Source organism: Poromitra crassiceps (genome assembly GCF_964638095.1).
Source record: "Poromitra crassiceps genome assembly, chromosome: 6".
NCBI classification, from domain to species: Eukaryota; Metazoa; Chordata; class Actinopteri; order Beryciformes; family Melamphaidae; genus Poromitra; species Poromitra crassiceps.
Window position 1 is genome coordinate 23,229,103 of NC_139627.1, and position 21,853 is coordinate 23,250,955.

The 21,853-nt window shown below is 44.0% G+C and overlaps 1 protein-coding gene across 1 annotated transcript in view; it reads right to left on the reverse strand.

Moving 5' to 3' along the window:
- The window catches only part of bard1 (BRCA1 associated RING domain 1), a 29,755-nt gene that overhangs the window by 4,053 nt on the left and 3,849 nt on the right, over positions 1 to 21,853 (reverse strand). The window contains exons 4-9 of the mRNA XM_083638162.1: positions 20,001 to 21,076; positions 19,052 to 19,132; positions 14,814 to 14,986; positions 9,337 to 9,463; positions 9,044 to 9,176; positions 5,622 to 5,714 (exon numbers count right to left, since the gene is read on the reverse strand). Coding sequence (XP_083494288.1) covers positions 5,622 to 5,714; positions 9,044 to 9,176; positions 9,337 to 9,463; positions 14,814 to 14,986; positions 19,052 to 19,132; positions 20,001 to 21,076 — 1,683 coding nt within the window. The remainder of the gene's footprint in view (positions 1 to 5,621; positions 5,715 to 9,043; positions 9,177 to 9,336; positions 9,464 to 14,813; positions 14,987 to 19,051; positions 19,133 to 20,000; positions 21,077 to 21,853) is intronic.

Below are 21,853 nucleotides of genomic sequence, written 5' to 3' on the forward strand. Positions count from 1 at the left end.
GGGCTGGGCGATATGACTTCAAATCAATATTACGATTATTTCAAACCTTTTCCTCGATTACGATTAACATGTTCACTGCCAATGACGTGTTAATACGTCAAAAAAAATCCAACGGTTGACTGCCAATGACGTGTTAACACATTCACTGCCAGCCGTTTTTCAATACTGTAGTTAGCTTCTGCCAGAGGGTTTTTTTGAGGATTCTGGCTCATCTTTCAAGAGCCGAGGATTCGTTTCTGTTAGGATTTTGTGAACACACAATATCTCAAAAGAACTAATAGAATCTGTGCTTTCTCTGTCTAAAATAGTTAGTTTGTAGAGTTAGTAGTTATGTAAGCATTAGCAGTTGAATACAGCATGGTTTCAGCGTCTGAAAATTTATTCTGAGATAAACGGCTTTTTGTGAAATTCGATAGAACAGTCACTTTAACCATTCATTTTTGGCATCAGTAAGACGTCAGACATCTAAACAATAGTTTTGAACAGTAATTTCCTCCATAACAGCAGGAAACACCCCTCTCCTTCAAACTCCTCCCTCCGTGTGTGTTCTTCTTGGCTGCAGCGGGCGTGTCACAAGCTCGTTTCTGTTGCTGCTGTAACCTCGCGTCACCAGGCTCACTGCTTTGCTGCTGCTGTGCCTGTCTGCTGGCGGCCGCTGGGCAAGTCTGGATGGACTCGCTCGTTTCTTGGGGTTCTGAGAGCTTTGATGAAGCTTTTGCGATTCTGGTCTTATTTATGCTGCGTGTTTCAAAGTGTGTTCCACCCGTAATCTATTATGCAAATTTGCAAAACCCCACCGCCAGCTCCCAAGCGCGAAAGCGTTTTCGCCAATCCATTTTCATGAGAATGGCTTCCTCACACTGCTTTTTGCTTGCCTTCCTCTAGAATGGAGAGCACTGTCGCCACTTAGTGGGTCGGTGGAATGGGTTGTACACGTTCGGTGGCTCCAATATTTTTATAGGAGACGTGGGGGGCATTGATCCACGTAGCACCGTCAAAAAAAAAAAAAATTTTTTTTTTGACGTCTCAACTCGTCATTGGCAGTCAACCGTTGGATTTTTTTTGATGAGTCAACTCGCCATTGGCAGTGAACGTGTTAATACGTCAAAAAAAAAAATTTTTTTTGACCGTGGGATGTGCATCTAACCCTCTTACATCTCTTATATAAATATTGGAGCCACCGAACGTGTACAACCCATTCCACCGACCCACTAAGTGGCGACAGTGCTCTCCCAGACTAGAAAAAGCAGAGCCAAAACTGCAGGGGAACGCGCGATGAAACCATTCTCATACTGTAGAATGGATTGGCGAAAACGCTTTCGTTTTCGCGCTGATTGCTGGCGGTGAGGGATTGCAAATTTGCATAATAGATTACGGGTGGAACACACTTTGAAACACGCAGCATAAATAAGACCAGAATCGCAAAAGCTTCATCAAAGCTCTCAACCGAAACTCCAAGAAACAGCGAGCCCATCCAGACTTGCCCAGCGGCCGCCAGCAGACAGGCACAGCACCAGCAAAGCAGTGAGCCTGGTGACGCGAGGTTACAGCAGCAACAGAAACGAGCTTGTGACACGCCCGCTGCAGCCAAGAAGAACACACACGGAGGGAGGAGTTTGAAGGAGAGGGGTGTTTCCTGCTGTTATGGAGGAAATTACTGTTCAAAACTATTGTTTAGATGTCTGACGTCTTACTGATGCCAAAAATGAATGGTTAAAGTGACTGTTCTATCGAATTTCACAAAAAGCCGTTTATCTCAGAATAAATTTTCAGACGCTGAAACCATGCTGTATTCAAGTGCTAATGCCTACATAACTACTAACTCTACAAACTAACTCTTTTAGACAGAGAAAGCACACATTCTATTAGTTCTTTTTAGATATTTTGTGTTCACAAAATCTTAGCAGAAAAGAATCCTCAGGTCTTGAAAGATGAGCCAGAATCCTCAAAAAACCCCTCTGGCAGAAGCTACCTACAGTAAAAAGAAAACAGCTGGCAGTGAATGTGTTAATGAACGATTATTTATTTATTTGCTTAAAAAAACTGCACTCAGTTCTTTGACAAGGTCTGTACTCTGTATTGTACAGTTTGTCAGTGTTTTCGCCCATGTCATCCTCCATGCCGACGGCTTCCCTTTGAGTGAACGCCTGAACGCAGACTAGTGTTAGTTGGACGGGGTGAAAGCACGTGACTGAACACGACATATATTTTTAAGGGGACAGTTCATGAGCGCACGCGCGGGGGAAAGTATTCACTGAATTAACATTAATTAATTTAATTAATTAATTGACATGAGCAAGATTCAGTCGGTTATAGGTTCTAAATGTCGGTTTTGATACATTTTGGGTTAATTGCCCAGCCCTACTAAAGGTTGGGAACCACTGGTCTAGACCATCGTCCCCATGTTTAATAAATCCTTTATTGAGAGCCTTTTAACCTAGTGGCATTATGTGACATTAGTAATTGTCACATAATGCAACGCTGTTTGGATGTCACCTGCAATTACCACTCATCGCCATAGAACTAAACTAGAACTTAACTAGAACTTTAAAAAAAACAACAACAAAAAAACGCAAGTAACCCTAATCATCTTCGGTACTAGTATTAAATTGTGTGTGGTGTAAAAAATATATAAAATAAAATAAAATCAGGCGACCCAATTTGAATTCCAGGCGACCCCACTTAGGGTCACGACCCTAAGGTTGGGAACCACTGGACTATGACCATGTGAAAACGCCCTGAGAGTGCACAACGACAGATGCCACAGTATCTTGTCAAGAGGTTGACAAGCTGTCTAGTGTTCAGTTGGCGTGGAGAGAAGAGAGTGGGAGAAGCTGAATATGGTCCAGACTCCAGACATACAAATTATCCTACAATCCATACAGTGGCACAAGTGCACTGCACACATAAACACATAGTCAGTCTTATAAAATGGCTTACTGGTGGAGACAGCGGCAGACAGAGGCGTGCGCGGCATTTCACTCTTGACGGATACACCAGTCAAGGGCACACCAAGGTGCCAGACAACTCTTTGACAGCAAAGAACCTTTTTACTTCTCCTGAAGCAGTCTGCTGCTGAATATCGGATTGCCGAGAAAACTTGGTTCAAGGATGCCAGGGAGACTGGCTGGGAACAGCTAAAGTTTCGCGTATAAATTCGACTTGGCACGAATCGAACAAGAGAGGAAGTCTTTGCCATCTTTCCAGTGCTTCCAATTTTTAAGCCTTGAAGCACATCGATTCCCACAGGTTCCCCCCCTCCACCCACCCACTCTTATTTGGCTGTCTGACAGTAAAGGCTCATTTATGCTCCATTTTCATATGGAAATCAATACGTCACTGCCCACATACTCTCTACTGCCCTCTAGAGGGCAGTAGAGTCAAAAGTGTGTGTGGTACTGCTCCGTTCTGTCAATATCTGCAAGCGTTCAGAAAATGTGCACAATTACGCACAAAATCAATGCAGAGTACGGACAGAAGGCTCCGTCCGTATCCGTATTTAGCGTAGAGCATAACAGCCTTAAGCAGGTCTATGTGCACACAGCAGCAGGCACAAACTATTTACCTGAAAATTGACTGTTGCAAAATTGACTTAGAGGACACGGTGTGTTACGGACAATGAAAAGTTAAGCGAGAACAGAGCGGATTGTCCTCAATTCAAACAAAGCTCAACTTCACGTGGAACAGTGCAGCGGATGAGAGGTGGCGGATTTGTCTCTGACTTAAGGTGTCCAAACGTCCCCGATTTTCAGGGACAGTCCCCGTTTTTGGTGACCCGTCCACAAAAATGTCGCCAATTACTCTAGCTCTAGTGGGCTCATTCTTAAATCTAGAGTGAAGATACTTATAGGGTATGAAACTGTAAGACCCACAGCATCCATTGGGACCAACAATGCCATGCTACCTTGTCAGAAGGGGGCTAAATAATGCGTTTTGAAAAACCAGCATGGTCAATTTCAAACGGGACCCCTGACCGCTCTCACCTCAAGATATCTGAATGAGAATGGATTCTATGAGTCCAATGAGTCTCCCCTTTACAGACGTGCCCACTGGCCAACCACTCAAGCATAAAGGTTGCGGGAGGCTTATGGGCAGGTTAAAAGCATATCACAGCATCACGTCTATGTAGCCCATTGATCCAGACATCCAACAAGTGTTTACATGTTTTGCTGCAGCTCTTTCAGGAAATCTTGAACAATGAAAACGCACTTAGGACGACACCGAAAACACTTGTTGAGATCTGAGGCTTTTCATAAAACATTCGGCGCTGTAGGTTTGGATGGTCAGGTGGTCTAATGCTGCTGGAGACCACAGACATTTTGTAAAGGGGCACAGTGAATGAAGTGTGTAGTGTATAGTGTGTGTGTGTGTGTCCGGGGGGGGGGGGTGTCTTGTCTATTCAAGACACCTGTGAATAGACAAAAATAGTTTTCAGATTTCATAAAGTAGCCAGGTAAAGCTATAACAGTAGCTGTAAACAAATATGTCTATATGTCCAAAAAAAGAGTATTCTATTTCAAGCTAGAAGCCATATGCCTCCAATATACCGAGTAGTAATAAGCATGAATTGTCACGTCAGTTTCCACTCAAGGACTACAGCACTGCAAAGATCTGACCTTTCTTTGACTTTCTATGAGAATATTTGAATAGACTAAAAATATTTCCCCCTGCATTGTCGGTTCTCAGTTCAGAAAGGGATGAAAGAAAAGAGCAAAATAACCACCACTGAACTCAATCAATATGTGGAATAAGTTGAAAAAACATTATTGTGAAGAATTAAACATATAAAAAGGAAGATTTCCCTCAAATGAGAATTGAAGACAGAAGCATCTGCTTAAAACTCCCATGACATTTTCACACATTGTTACGGCCTGCATTGCAGCAAAGAATAAAGTGAGAGGAATGCAAACAGTGTAAATTGGATATTGAACCAAACATAGCCTACTCTCTCAGATGGCATCATACTGTATATAGCCCTAAGCTGGTTCCAAAGACTGTGTTTCTGGAGTTACAGTATACCATGTGCAGATACCGTGCCTTCTAAGTTGATTTTCTGCACTCAAAACTCGGAAGAAGTTTCTGCTGGAGCATCCTGCCATGTACTCACAATATTGAAAGTGAATCTGACTCTGCTATTGCATCTCTAACACTCTCACACTCACTCACTATTTTTAGAGAAGAGGTCCACTGTATTTTAGAGATATTGAATGTTAAAAGGTAATGATTTAATAATATATAGCATTTTGGAACAGAGCTCTTCAAATGTGATTGCGATGATGTGTATGAAGAATCTTTCTGTATAAAGATACATCCTTAACTCACCAGAGAATGTATCATTAATTGTGTAACTCCCTCACACTCCCTTTCGTCAAAAGCCTGTGATATTCCTAACTCCAAGGACCAATACGATTAGATTCAAGGTTAGCAGTTCTTTGAAGCTTAAATGCAATGTGTTGAGGTACAGGGTTCATCCCCATGCTATCAATGCATACACTCACTGTTCAAATAGATTTTGGGTACAATCCGAGTGAGACTGCAGCGGGAACGTAGTCTGTTTGACATGCTACCTAAATTTGCATAGACAGAAAACCACCCAAATCGACACTTCAGCCCATACTTACAGCTGTATCTGAGGACCCAGCAGCCAGCCAGGATGCCCAGGAGGGTGGAGGGAGTGGTGGGCATGGGTCCGTCTGGCACAACTACATGGCTCACTGGAGGAAGAAGACAGACAGACAGACAGAAGCCACTGGATCATAGGCATACTGGAAATATACAAAGGAGTTGCCATTCTGGTTGTGTACAGTTGTGTATCAGTTGCACTGTGCATGTGACTAAGCTAGCGTTGTACAAGAAATTCCAGAAAAGTATTGGCGACCTTTGAGGCAAATGTGGGGTGGAAGGTTTTGGGAGTTTATACTGTTATTAATATATAGTGGAGTCTTGGTCCATGTTGACCGTTCCTGTCAGGGGTGTCAAACTAATTTTAGTTCACAGGCCACATGCAACCCAATTTGGTCTCAAGTGGGCCAGACAAAGAAAATCACTGCATAATAACCTCAAAATGTTCCTGTTACTTTTAGTGTCAAGAAGTACAGGAGGTACATTTTGAGAACATTCAGTGGATGGACCATCCATTTAAAAAACAGATGATGAACAGCCTGAGATGTCTTAAAGGAAAACTTCACCGAAAACCAAGGCTGATTTATTTTGCAAATACCGTAAATTCCGGACTATAAGGCGCACCGGTGTATAAGCCGCACCTGCAGAGTTGACTGTTTTTTACATATATAAGCCGCACCGGTCTATAAGCCGCGGGTGTTTTGATGTTTAATTACCATATGTAAGGCTTCGTGCACAGAGGGGATTGTCGGGAAAGAGATGGCTGTTTGGGGAAGCTCCCATTTATTAACATTTCAACAAAACAAAAGTCAGGTCACTAATCCCCAGACAAAATCACACATTGTGAGATGCTTAAAAATCACCATCGGCGGGAGCTTTACTCCAGATGCTGTGCAGCCAAGAACACAAGTGAAATTCGTTCTCTCGTGACCTGTGGTTCTCAACGTGATGGACGATTCACCTTTCTTGTTAACAGTCCTAGTGAGAGGCAGGTCGAACGTCAAAGGCACTTCATCCATATTTATGATCTGCTCCGGTCCGATGGAATATTCCTTGATCTTTCTTTGTGTGAATTCGCCGAAGTTTGTAATTTTCTCCTGGTAGTCGGGAGGGAGTTGCTGACACAGTCGTCCGCGCCCTGATGGACAGTCCCTTTCGTCTCGGGTTTGTGCATGATCCTTTGCTGCTGCTGCTGTTGTTGTTGTTCCTGTCTCGCTACTGTCTCAGACATGGCTTTCAGGCTCAATCGCCGCCATCGTCGTAACACAGCCAGTTCTCCATCTTTTGAAGCATGATGTTAGATTACAACGAGCTAGTTGTGTGGCTTAGCCTTCCAAAATGTTGCTGTTAGTTTTTTAGAATGTAATACATAGAATTGGGAATGTTACATTCAATTTCATTCAGACTGTCTTTCAGGCTCAATCGCTGCCTTTTTCCCCCCGGAGCGAGGGAGGGTGTTTTACCGTAGTGGCTGAGAGAGAGTAGTGGCACAGTGCTCCAATCAGGTCGCGAGGCACATTTTTTGCAACATCATCCAATCAGGGTCTCGCTCTCATAATGTCTGTCTTGCTCTCGTTCTGCCTCATACCAACATCCATAGATTTTGGAGGTTCCCGAGTGGCCGTTTGCTGGAAAAATCCATAGATAAGCCGCACCGTTATATAAGCCGCAGGGGGCAAAAAAGGCCAAAAAACGGGAAAAAAGCCGCGGCTTATAGTCCGGAATTTAATCTCACACATATGATCTCATACATATTATCGCAAGCTGATTTGATTCAAGCTGTGGACCAGTGATGTCATTTGTGCATGTGTGTGACATTGTATTTAATGCATGAGATCTGAAAAAAAAGAGAAAAAAAAGGGGGTTTTGGCTGGGGGGTTCTCAAAACTCCTAAGTTCCGGATATAGAATATTACCAAGAAAGGTGTCTGAAAATTGCATGCATATTACCTCCCTTTGAAACACTAGCACAAGCAATCAGTCGGTGCCTTCAATATCTAATCCCCTGGAGGAGGCGAATATAAATTGAATATCCCTCCTTTGATACAAAAAAAGATGTAGATCCCTAAAGTTACCTTTTTTTTCAGGAGGAAAAACTATAGGAGAGCAAATGAAACACTATTAAAGTTCTTCTTGTACCGAAACAAGGCTAAGAAACAGACAAGCGGCTGCAGAATTATAACTTAATCAAAAATTAAATACAGGCTTATTGCCTCTTCAGTCAACAAGCCATGGTGGCTGACAAGTGCGAAATGACCGTAATTATATCTCCAGGGCAAGAAATTCTTACGTGGCGTGTTGAGTGCGGATTTGTCTCGCCTTTAGTTCAAAATGTGAACGGCTCTCTGAAAGCATCAGCTTCTGTCCCCTCTGGTCAGACTTTGGAGCCTGGTGAAAAACACGTCTATTTTCCATTAGTGTTTATTCATCACTGACAGTCGTTCCAAACAGTTTATGAGGAATCGCTTCAATTACTTTTGCACTGTGCTGTTCTCCCTCCCACTAGGCAACAGTGAAGGAGCTGCTCTTTGCTACTACATCAGCATGATACCGCTCTAAAAGTACTTGCTAGTTACTGTTGAGGCTTGATGAGTGATCCTGCTTAACCCATTGATACCTGATGCAGCATTTGCGTGTATATGACGCGGTTCGCTGTCTTAAAGGGATACACACACAAATGCTGCATCAGGTATCAATGGGTTAAGCAGCTATAGAATACAAAAGGGTCTGTTGGAGGTAATACAATCTATAGCAGAGGTTCTCAAATGTTTTTCAGCCAAGGACCCCTTACAAGATAGAAAATATACCGGGGACCCCCTCATTCTGATTTGTGATTTTGGGCTAAGCTTAATTGTTTCCACGGTAACGTGCTTGCCTTTTAAATTGAAAGGTTTGGTAGATTAAAATGTAATCCACAAACCATTTTAGATTTAAAACATAACATAATTTCGTGGAACTATGAAAGCTTTTGCACACACAAAAAAGTTTTTATTTTTATTTTCCTGAAAACCTTTTGTGGACCCCCTGGCAAAGTGCCACGGACCCCTGGGGGTCCCCGGACCCCCATTTGAGAACCACTGATCTATAGAGCTTGGTTCAGTGGGGGAAAATGGGCATTCAAATAGCAATCCCATCATTATTAGCTCGGACAGACTACATGACTTTCGAGGTCGTCAGATCTTTGCCAACTACAGTACATGACTGAGCTGCCACAGGGGGTCACACTTTACAAGATCTTTCAACAGGAGGAATCTCCAACGAGTCTGTCTGCTCTTCAAACAAAACATTTTCTCACAAAAAAACACGAGAAGTGTGCTGATTTGCAAGGGGAAAACAAGGGTGAAAAAGAAAAGAATTTGGGATATGCAGGTCCAGAACAGTGTCAACTCAACTCCGGGTTTGACTCAGCCAAAACAGTATACCTGAGCCAGAAAAGGCTTCGGCCCTCTTCACTCCAAGTAGGTGGCCCAGTTTGGCCAGTTGCTGCTGTTGGGGCCGAGACAGCTTGCTGGCCAGAAACACTGCCGGCGCATCACTCCTCACACTGTCGCTCATCTGGGAACAGGACGCAAGAACACATCTATAATGCAAGAATACTGCAACATTCAAACTGAAAGGTTAGAGGGATTAGTTTATGAAAGCAAGGATCATTTAGTTTCGGCTCCAGCTCCTGCTACAATAGGCCCAGATTTCCTCCAGTGCAAACGAAACATACCACAGAGATGCTGGCTGAAGGGCTGACGGGTGTACTAGCAGGGTGGGGTCCTTCTGTGGCTGCTTGGAAGATCTCCTGCATCTCCAGGCTCACAGCGTAGTCTGCAGGCCGCTTTCCGTACAGATTCCTGTCAGGAAAAAGTGAGTTTCTCTACATTTCAAAAACAGCAGTGAAACAGCTTTTGTGGGGTGCAGATAACTTGCTGGTGATGTCTGCTGACAGGGAGTGGGGACAGCCAAATGTGCAAACTGATAAAGGTGCTCTTATACTCGAGCAAAGCTCTGTGGGGGTGGGGCCCCGTGAGTCTCCGTGAGTCACCGTGTAGACCTCGCGCTGGGGCTGATGCCATTATACTCAGAAAGTGATCAGCATGTATTGTACAATGGGGAGAACAGCCCGTGAAAAGTCGCAATGAAACGCTGTGCAGTACTAAGTGCGCTTTCACTCTCAAACGACCGCACATCAGCACATGAAGGACTCACCAAACTTGTTTTTACTGAAAGCCGTTTTTACTTCTCAGCCCTGATAGCCTACTACTCTGTGCTGCTTTTAATCTCTCTCAATAATGCTCTCAACACAACACATTTACTTGGTGAAATGACTAAAAACGAACAGTTGCAAATCTAAGTTTATAGCCTACCACATGGGTCAAGAAATGTGGCGAAAACACAGCTCAGTGTTCAGGGTTCAGTGGCTTGAAAGCGGCCATGTTTGGAGAGAAGCTCGCGCTGTTAGAAAAAAAATCAGGCGCAACGCGAGCGCCCGACGGAGCTAGCGAATAACCACGCCCAACAAATTTACGTAATTTGACGCGCCCGCCCCTCGCTCCACCCCCACGCCCTTCATGGCAGGGTGAGCATAATTCAGCCTTAAAGGAGAATTTCGGTTTTTTACACCACGGTCCTCATTTCCAGGTTAAAATATGATGTTTTACTCACCGAAATAGTTTGGCTTCATTCGGATGCCCACGGAAGATTTTGAGCTCCGAGTAGTCTCCTCAAACAGGCTATAACGAGAGCCTGCGGCCAGCGTGGGGCAAGATGGACGGGAGTGCACGCGCTCTCTAAATGACACTTTTTCTGTCAGATCACAGTTCATTATGGTTGTAAATATAATTATTTAGCTAATAGCTAGAAGCTAAGCTAACAACAACACAGCAGTCAGCGTTGATCTGCCCCGGATGGGGTTACAGTGCGTATCTTCCCCCTTCTGCGGTTTCTCTGAAGAAGGTTTCACAGAGGGGGAAGATGGGCACTGTAACCCCATCCGGGGCAGATCAATGCTGACTGCTGTGTTGTTGTTAGCTTAGCTTCTAGCTAAATAATTATATTTACAACCATAATGAACCGTGATCTGACAGAAAAAGTGTCATTTAGAGAGCGCGTGCACTCCCGTCCATCATGCCCCACGCTGGCCGCAGGCTCTCATTATAGCCTGTTTGAGGAGACTACTCGGAGCTCAAAATCTTCCGTGGGCATCCGAATGAAGCCAAACTATTTCGGTGAGTAAAACATCATATTTTAACCTGGAAACGAGGACCGTGGTGTAAAAAACCGAAATTCTCCTTTAAGACATCACGTCATGGTATTGTGTGTCGTAGTCCCACATCTCTGCACCATCTGTCAGCCTAGGCCTGTGAAACTGTCTGCCCTCATCTGTCATGCTCTTCCAATAAGGTATAAAAAATTATTGTTTGATATGAGGATGTGCTGAAGTGTCCACTCTACTTCATCCATAAGTCATGGTCCTATATGTGCATGATGGCAGAGAAATCTGGGAGCTGCTACACTGACACAGTGAACTGGCAGGAAAACCCGTAAATCACATGGCTTCACTTCCCCACATTGAAGAAATGCATTTTAGCACTAAACCTCCTTTTATCATGAGACTGCGACCAATCCTTCTGCCACCGAAAAGTACACTGATCAAACAGCTATCTGCCAAAAGGTAAGCATGTTCCCTCAAGTTTGAGCGAACTGCAGGAGGCATGACTGAGGTCACCTTGAGGACAGAGGGAGAGAAGAGAACGAATGAAAAAGAAAGCATAGCATAGCATGGGGGGGAAAGGAGGATGGGGTGGAGAAGAAGAACCAAGCCCAGCAGGTTGTCTCTAAAAGATTAGGCGTCAGCAAAGATAACACCTGGGGGACAATTAATAGGTCCACTGGTCCATAAAATATTTCATTTGGATTCACACCCCCCGCCTCGCATACACAAATATACACAAACAAACATCAAAAGGCCTCGGCACACACACACACACGCGCGCTTTCTGAGGGAAAGGAATCATTTTGGTCGATGCAGCTGCACGCCAGCAGAATATGTAAAGAAAATTCAGAGCGTGGAAAATTGAGTGTGGGAGGCAAAGTCACAGACACTCCGTCTCCCACAACTCTGCTTATGTACTATGGCTGCATGATATGGACCAAAAACCATATCGGTATTTTTAGGTTGAATGGCGATACACAATAATATCTTGGTATTGTCTACAAAGTGGGCCAAATGTTCAGTTGTAAGTCAAAGCCACATGTGACATGTCACAAGCACTTTTAATAAAACAAGGCTGTGATCCAAATTAAATGCAAAGACAAGGTTTCCTTCCCTGACTAGTGGTGATTTCACAAAATATTTACACAATGATTATTTTGATAAATAATCACCAGTAATGTGGATATAATGATTAAGTGGGTAAAAACAAATGATACAACAGCTAGAACAGTCTGAGTCTGGTAAGTTCAAAAAATTACATAATTTTACTGAAATGCAGGCTTTAAAACCAGGAAAAGACAGCACTTAATGCCATATACGATATCCAAAATCTAAGATGATATCTAGTGTAGGTAAGAGGTCTCCTTCAACCTCCTCATAGAATCCGTATCGCGCGCCCGCTGTTTATCAGCCCAGCTTGATACTCCGAACCTTAGGAGGCTTTCTTCATGTTGGTCAGCAGAGTCTCTGGTTGTTGGATAAACCGCTTGACTCGTGGATGATTACATGCGTTGACCCCCTTTCACGGCAGGGGATGTTGAGGCCCTGCCAGACCCAAACCCCTGAGTGACGCTGCACAGGCATCTGTGGAGGCTGCACACGCTTCCTCTGCACAGTCAATATATAGGCTTCCATGATTGCAGTCATGAGCCCTGCTGGGTAGCCTTCCCAGAAAATGCTTCTAAATTGTATTTTCTGAGATCAGTCGGAATGGTCGATTGTATAAAACTCATCAGTAGTCACTTAGTAGTTTGTCTGTTGAAAGACTTCCTTTTACATTCCCAATAAGCTGCCCACCAATGCAGATTTTCATAGAGCTGTGCTGGCCATCACCCATTTAGAGGACAGGGCTAAGACGATAAGCAAATCATGTGAAATCATTCAAACACACACACACACACACACACAGAAGATCTGAAAGACTTCAGATTTCAGACCCTGTGCTGTGTGCCAATCAATTAGGCAGATCTCCATAGATCTCTAGCTTTGTCTCTCACACCAACTCAGCCTTCAGGGAAACAATTTGTGATGTGACTGTAAGAAAGAAGTCCAGTGTGCCGTGTGTGTGTGTGTGTGTGTGTGTGTGTGTGTGTGTGTGTGTGTGTGAGAAGAGGAGGGGTTCATCGACTGTGCGTGACGAGGAAGGATGCATTCATCTTGTGCATCATGACAGACTGTCTCAGTCGCTGTCTCCCTTTTGCCTTGCAGATGAGTAGCAAGGTAAAGAGGGGTAAATGTGTTGTCGCTAGCCATAGCTGCTGAGATCCAGCCAGCCATCAAAGTGGGGCTGAGCAGTATATAATATATTGGATCAATTTAGATTTTGAATATCGTAATATGGTGATAAGGCGAGGTATTCTGTTTTCCAATTTGGGATTTGGATATTTGTTTGTTTGTTTGTCTACCTACCCCCTTCCCCCCAAAATGTAGGCACTTGTTAAGACTGGTTCTAGCACCCCAGTCCCAGGGACGTCACTAGCAGTGGGATGGGTCATGCCATTCAGCATAAAAATATGGATATGATTTTTTTGGTCCATATCCCTCAGCCCTAGAAGAGGGTGATGGGTGTAAAAAGATGGCAAAGGCAAATGTCCGGCATGTTGGCCGAGACTGACTGTTCTATTGATCACACTGATTAACCACCATCCAGTCCTTCCTCATGGACGTCCTGCCATGCATCCGCCATGCCTCCCCAAGGCCAAGAACGCTGAGATGGCATCAGCTGAACGCCCACAAATAATCAGTGTCCCTCAGTGTTCTTCCAGCTATCCATCTAGCAACTGCACCTCCAGACAGCAGGGCAAACTAAGCCTGGTTCTGACTGATGAAGGGCTGAATGCCTGCTAAAATGACAGCTGAGGCACTGACAGAATTTATTGAAGGGGCGGGCCGGCAAACAGCATTATTATATAGCTTCAAAAGAATGAATGAATGAATGAAATAAGTGAAAACTTCAGCGCTATTTACTAGGGCTGGGTTAAAAAAATCGATATATCGATATTGAATCGATATTCATGTGAAGGAACAAGTATCGATACATAAATCCCAGTATCGATCTTTTAAAATGCATTTTACAACAACAAAAAAACAAAAAAAACAGGCTCTAATATTATAGGCTGTGTGGTAGTTGAAACATAGTTTCAAGTTGACGTTTATTTATGTTTGTAGTTGAAACAAAAACATAAATACTGTAGGCTGTGCATTGTGCATGCACCATGTATACCTGCACCATGAGCCAGGTGTACAGACCTCAAATCTGCACTATAATGTTTGTGAACTGGAAATGTTCATGAGCTGTATTTTATTTTATTTTATTTACAAAGCATTTATACTTTATGAAACAGTGTTTACAACATGCTGCTGTTCAATGATTCTGTTGTATAGTGGAAATCTAAATTTGTTTGGCTTCTCACAGAAGACTGTAAAGAAAGAGAGAGAAGACTGTAAAGAAAGATAAGATGTTGAATGACTATGTTGGTCATGTTTAAATAAAAACGAATTACATGATGTAACTGCTTGCTTTATGGTCAATTCTTAATATAAATATTAATATTTTTTAATAATGCACCAGGTTAGAGGGTTCCTTGTACAATTTACAGCATTAGTTCTTTGAGAATCTCTTCCATTATCAAAGCAAAACTGATATTGTAACTAAAATATCGATATCGTATCGTATCGTATCGGAAATCGTATCGACTTGGGACCTTGTGTATCGGAATCGTATCGGGAAGTCAGTGGCGATACCCAGCCCTACTATTTACATGCCTGCCAGTCGTGAGTGTCCAGATGTATACTGTAAAAAGTGAGTTAATCAGTGAGTTAATCAGTGAGATAACGTTTCGATTCACAACAAGACGTTCATATTGTGTGTTTCATAGTCTAGATTTACAACAAGAGTTCCCCATCGATCCCCTTATTAGAACATGCAAACAAAGCCAATAGTGGGATGATGGTATGTGAAGTATTGAACAGTGGTTTTAGTGACCTACAGGACGTTCTGCGAGGCTCCGTGCTGTAGCAGCAGCTTAGCGATGGCCAGGTGTCCGTTCCTCACCGCATCGTGGAGCGGAGAGTCGTTCTCATAGCCCGGCGTGTTCAGCAGGGCCCCTCTCAACACCAGAACCTCCATGACTGCCTGGTGGCCCAAATTACACGCCTCATGCTGGAACAAAACAGCAGCGAGGTTCTGACATTAGTGTATCCTGGAGCTCTCACATGTGCTTTGCATCTGTAATCTTCAAAATATGGGCCTTGTTCTTACTGTATATTCCTGACTCACATACTACAGCTCAAGCACTTACTGTATATCTTAAAACACTAAGGCCGGAGATATACTTGCCTTTGGCTATGCGTTCGCATTCACGTCACGTGCGCATCGTGCGTATGTGAACACGTCAGCAAGTACATCTCCAGCATAAAAGCACAAAAATAGTTTGAACCATTGTGTAATGCGAATGTGTTAGTGGCAATGTGCAGTTTCCTTGGGGTGAATATTCAAGGTTGACAGTAGAGGTCGACCGATATTTCTTTTTCAATGGCCGATGCCGATGCCGATCTTTAGAGAGCAGGGCGGCCGATGGCCGATATATAATGCCGATTATTATTATTTTTTTCATTCGATAAAATACGATTAAAATAAACTCCTCAAAAAAAGTTTGGAAACGTTATTTTGCTCGATTATTTCTCCCCTTTAATAATACCAATTGGTATTGTATTTTATATAGTTGGAAAGCCTGATTAGTCACCTTTACAACGGGGTACAACTTGTAAGGATTGTGCATTCGTGGAATGAGAAACACACAGCTAAACGTGTGGGTAGCGCCCCCAAAAAATGTGCAATATTCTTCTGTTGGTATTTTTTTTTTAAGAAATCTAGTAGCCTAGATTTCCATTATCCATTCATGCACATTGAAAATCGAATATAACATTATACTGTAGGCCTACATCTAATATAAGATGTTATCTTAGCCAGTACAGTAACATGTTTTTGATTATTCTTTTTATTAAATAGAAAAATACATTGGGTTATGCTGTATAGATTTCAGTAGTGACTGGTAGGCTATAGCGAGAGAGCAGTATGTCAGAGAACTCATTCATGCACTGTTCTATACATTAACAATAATAATAATAATAATAATGTAACTGTTTAGATTTGCTGTCATTTGATGGGAGAAGTGTGTTTGCAGAAGATGGTGGTGACTGAGGAAACGTAACGTTACAGTAGGCTCATGGGTGCATGAGAAGACTCACATTCAGTGGCGGACTGCATAATCGGGCACGTCGGGCAAATGCCCGGTGGCCTGGCCTGGCCTGGCCTGCCCAAAAAAAAAAAAAAAAAAAAAAAAAAATTTTTTTTTTTGCAGGCCGATGCCGATTACGGTAATTAAAAATGCCAATAATCGGCCCCAATTAATCGGCCGGCCGATTAATCGGTCGACCTCTAGTTGACAGGTAGTTTTGTTATTATGTCACTCAGATCTTCCAAACTAAAGCATTCTTTTCCTTTAGTTTTGTAGAGCAGAACCACTGACCTAAAAATATGGACAGAGCTACCCCATTGATTTTGGTCTCCCGTTTGGAGTTGAATTGTTGGCCGTCACCATCTTGATTTTTCGTCAGCAGAGTGGGAGGGAATGTGTTGCGCAGCTCACGTGAGATCGGAGTTTCCTAGAGTCGCAGCTCCGCCTGCTATTGGTCCATGATCGCGCGATCACTGGACAGGCGATCTGTCAATCACCCCCTTTTCTATCATCTATTTTACTCCAAACAGGCGAGTTATATAAAAAAATACAGTTGTTATGAAAAGGTGAAATTAGCTATATAGACCAAAACAGTGTTTTGCCCCTGACTGGAAAGATGTTTAATCCGGTTACAAAGTCGGGCATTTGAACATGGGGGGAATGGATGGGGGAATGCCTACTGCCCCAAGTGGCCATTCGAGGAACTACAGCTTTTCACTTCACTTCCGCATCATCATCACTGACACCTAGCGTTTGCCCACTGAACAGAACTTATCAATTTGAATCATCTGAGCAGACTCGAGTATTTGAGTCACCATATTCTAAAATGAACACAAGTGAGATAATACTGTAGCTCTGGGGAGGGTTCTGCAACACAAGTGAGATATACTGTAGCTCTGGGGAGGGTTCTGCAACACAAGTGAGATATACTGTAGCTCTGGGGAGGGTTCTGCAACACAAGTGAGATATACTGTAGCTCTGGGGAGGGTTCTGCAACCTTTTTACACTTTATGATTGCGGCGTGAGCCAGGGCTGAATTTGACATGGAGGATTATGCTGTGAACAAAACAAGGACATTGAAGTTCAGTGTGAGAGCATTTCATCTGGGAAAGAGAAAATTGCGCTGTGGCCCCGTATCAAATAAATTGGGTAGCTGACAGCATTATCAGGAAGCTAAAATGGCTGCCACTTTTGTTCTGATCAGACTCATTTTCATCCGACTCAGGTCGTCAATGCAGCAAACACCTTGCCGCCATAATGTTCGCTAAAAAAAACATTGGACTTATTTGCCTCCCAACAATCAGGTAAGAACATACTTAATGTGTTCACTGAAGCTGATTCCATTATGTTGAAATACTTGAGCAAGGGGGCATAATGTGACATTCATGAGTGAGACTAGGTTTTTAATGTGTCGTCTTAGGTTTAAATATATGTTGCCTCGAGGTATTTCCCGACCAGAACTGATGGGAACCCTCGCCAAAAGACAATCAATCCATCAAAAATATATACATAAACATTAGCTAAGACTGCAAGAGTGATGCCAGTTCTCATCTGTCAGTGCATAGACCTCTTTTGCACAGTCCAACCTCAGGACAGCTTTTCTGCATCAGTGGCATGGGATGCAGGACTCTTCTATTTAGGAACACACCATTATTTTCTTTTCATATTACTGTATGTATACTTAGAAGTAGTTTTACACCCTCCTCCCCAGCTCCCCCTTGTTGAGTCTAATCCACTTAATATCTGTCAATGTAGCTTCTGCCCTTTTGAAAGTTAGCAGTGTGCTTATCCTGTTGATGAAGCACATTACTATGCATAGGGCTTTTATACTTGCCTATCCCGTGGTCCTTAAAGTCGAGCTGAACCCAAGAATGACTTTTCTTTTCTTTTAGTTCAAATACCTGGGTATGCACTATGCAGTGCACCTATATAATAATGTATGCAAAACAAATCACAACAATCTATTTTCTTTAGTTTTTCACACTTTTTCACATCAAAAGTTCGTTTTTCAAGATTTCATTGATAACAGTAATGTACAGTTTGCTGACGTCACCTAGTACTATCAAATTTCTACCCCATTTCAACCAATCATATCACGACATGCAGCTGTCAATCAAATCTTCATTTCTGGATAATTTTCTCTTCCAAATGAAGTAGAAAATGGCGCCTAGTGCCTCTCATCTGGCAGAATTCCTATCCCATAAACTAACTACTAACTTGGCCAATTGTTAGAAACATGAACAAAAAACAAAAACTATAATCTCTAAGAATAAGAATGCAAAGAAATGTAACTGGCTCGTTAAAACGCGCATTCCAGGGATATCGTATCGTTACAGCAGCGATAATGGCGCGCGCATCTGAGAGCTTGGTTGTCAGGGGTTGCACCTCGGAGATTCCAGGCCGACGTGCTACACTCTCCGCTCGGCAACACGAAGGCAGCTGGCTGCCTGTGGGTCGCTGACATCCACTCCTCCCATCAAAAGGCTCGTCCCGAGGGGAGCGCGGCAACACACTGAATCCCACTCGATTTGGAGGCGGAACACGCCAGGATTGGCCAAAGCCCAATCCAGTCCCCAGAATTGTCAAATAAAATCATCGACATGATACTATGACCCGCCTCTCAACCTGTCATCTTAGACAAACTATGTTTTCAGTCTGAAACGGACTCATTATGCACGTGACGAACAGGTTCAGTTCGACTTTAACCACACCTGTTAGTGGCACTGGCACGTAAAAAAAAAAAAAAAAAAAAAAGATTTTACTATCCGAAATGTAACCTGAACTTTGAATCAGAATCTTACCTCACATTTGCATCCAAATAATATTATACGGCATTTTATATGCTTTCAGAATAAATGATTCTGAAACGACCCATTATGAGTAGTTTCCACAACAACAAAACATGTACAGTATAGTGTATTAGATCTGATCATCTTATCACTTGTTGTATTAGCCTAACCGTTGTGTGTGTGTCTCTAGTGCTTTACCAGAGGTGTCCACCCGGCATTATCCTTCAGGTTGGGGTCGGCGCCTTGGTCCATCAGCTCCTTGGCAGTCTCCACATCTCCCTGCGAGACAGAGAACAACAGAACGGCGATCAAGATTCCAGACCTGAACAACAGAACGGCGATCAAGATTCCAGACCTGCAAACGTAACCCTTCAAACACGGCAGCTGATCCCAGTGCACAGAGAGCCCCGCTGCTTATCAATCACGCTCAGCAGTGCTGATCCCGAGAGCCCCACTGCTTATCAATCACGCTCAGCAGTGGGCCATTGATTACCTTGTCTAGGATTCAGAGAGGGATTATGCCTGTTTACAGGGATTACTATAAAACGGGTTCTTCTTGCGGAGCTGGAGAATGGCTGTCTGATCATCTGAAGATTGATATGTTGAATCGGCGGGGGGAGACATAGGAGATTTACAGAAGCCTATTTAAGCTGCATGCACACTGACACACCGCGCCCCAAACCTCCCCTCACTACTCAATAGTATATATTGTTTCTTGTTGTATATATACTGTATATATTATGTTTTAATTCTTGTATAACTAGATGCATCTATGCTTTAATGTTTTGTACCGAGACTTGCCTCTTGTTTCTTTCTGCCTCTTGGCCAGATCGTCATTGTAAATGAGAATTGGTTCTGAATTGACTGAGATAAAGGTACAATAAAAATAGATGATAAAAAGTATGAGGTGATGCCAAAGAAAAGCAAAATATAAAGAACATAAAAGGCACATGTTAGCACTTCCCTCCCATTGTTTTTATTGTACTATTGATGTGCTGCCAAATTCTCAGTGGATAAAGTCACCCCCTGCACACCACACTGTGTCAGTGATATGAATTGCTACATTGTATCATTGCTGTCTTATTATCTATTATCTGGTCCAGAAATTATGAAGTGAATAAGGTGAATGATTCTAGTGCCTCTCAACCTTTATAGCAGCGAGATGCAGAGGAGTCTCTCCCTTGTGGTTCCTCTTCATGATGCCGGGGCTACCCGACGCGGGTCGGCTGCCTGATACACGCGGGGATTTTCTCCCTGCAGTGGCAGGGCAAGAGGGGCTGTCTTCCCGCTCTGCTCTGGGGCTTTTGGAGCCCTTATCATGCTTGGGGCTGCCCAAAGAGGGTGGATCCAGGAGGGTCGGAGCCATCCCACCTGCTGACCGTCTCCTCCGGCCAGGGGACGCCCTGGGCCGTTTTGGGGTGCTCTGCGAGGTGACCTCCTTCTCATTGTCTCTGGATCTTTTTGGGGTTGGCTTACAAGGAGATGCATTGTCCTCCTGGTTGTCGGTACGCTCGCTTGGTTTCGGATCATTCGCAAACTGAGTGTCACGCTCAAAGGGGCTGGCCAGCATGCTATGACCAGGCTGGGCTTGGTCCTCCGGGAAAGTGATGCTGCTTCCAGATCCAGACAGCCTCCCTCTAAGGATGCTCCTGCTGTGACTGGGAACACTGGGTTTCCCCTGTGGCCCTTTAGGCTGAGGCTCCTCAGAAGAGGCACTGGGGCTTAGAAAAGACACCCTTTTACTAGACCTCCGTTCCCCCTCTACACAGGCCTGCTCCCCTTCCCTCAGGACTTCTTCCCCCTCGTTGATCGCCCACTGCTGGTTGATGGCCTGCAGGTGGTTCTTCTTCATCTTCTGCTTGGTCTGTTTGCGTGTCGCCTGACGAGCTCTGCGCACCGCTGGCTTTCTGTTGGCAGCATTTTTGGCCGACCTCTTCTTTCCGCTTCTGTTGTCAGTGTTGCACGTTTCAGGGTTGGAGGAGCCAGAGTCTTGGGAGCTGAAGTTGAAGACTGACAGGTCTTCGCATTGAGCCGTAATGGTGCCTGGCTGTGCTGAGGCCGTCTCTCCGGAAGACCCGCTGCCTGGTACGGCGACCTCCGAAGGTTTCTCCACCATGCAGCGTACCTTGCGGCTGCGGGGACTGAACCAGATCTTGAAGTTCCTCTTGTGCTTCAAGATAGGGCTCTCTGGCTGCGTTCGCTTCTCAACAAGAGGCGGCGAGTCTGCAAAGGGGTGTGAGAAAAAAAGAAAAATGTCAGGAGGTGTGACTTAACCAACATTGCCCGTCCTGACTCCTGTGTATGCTAGGCTTTTTAATGGCGAATTGTTGTTATGGAAAAATAAATACCGGTACTTTGTATTTGTCTAAAAGTTGCACCATTAGGGGTGATAAATGGAAAACGAGCCTCAATTTATCACCTATTGGAGGTGACATCCCCAAACTTTTGAATTATGCATTGTTAAGAAACAATAGCGACATAGAAGTAGCATAGCAATTTTGTTTTGCCATCATTTCCGTGTTTTCCAGTTTTTTTTCACATCTTCACCATTCAGAAAGCTGCCCTGCAAGGTTAGATACACACTCTCAATACCTACTGATTATTGAGCCATCACACCATGAGGCTGAAAGCTTCAGGGCTAGGTGCAGCCCACACACACCATGAGGCTGAAAGCTTCAGGGTTAGGTGCAGCCCACACACACCATGAGGCTCAAAGCTTCAGGGCTAGGTGCAGCCCACACACACCATGAGGCTCAAAGCTTCAGGGCTAGGTGCAGCCCACACACACCATGAGGCTGAAAGCTTCAGGGCTAGGTGCAGCCCAGACACACCACGAGGCTGAAAGCTTCAGGGCTAGGTGCAGCCCAGACACACCACGAGGCTGAAAGCTTCAGTGCTAGGTGCAGCCCACACACACCACGAGGCTGAAAGCTTCAGTGCTAGGTGCAGCCCAGACACACCATGAGGCTGAAAGCTTCAGTGCTAGGTGCAGCCCAGACA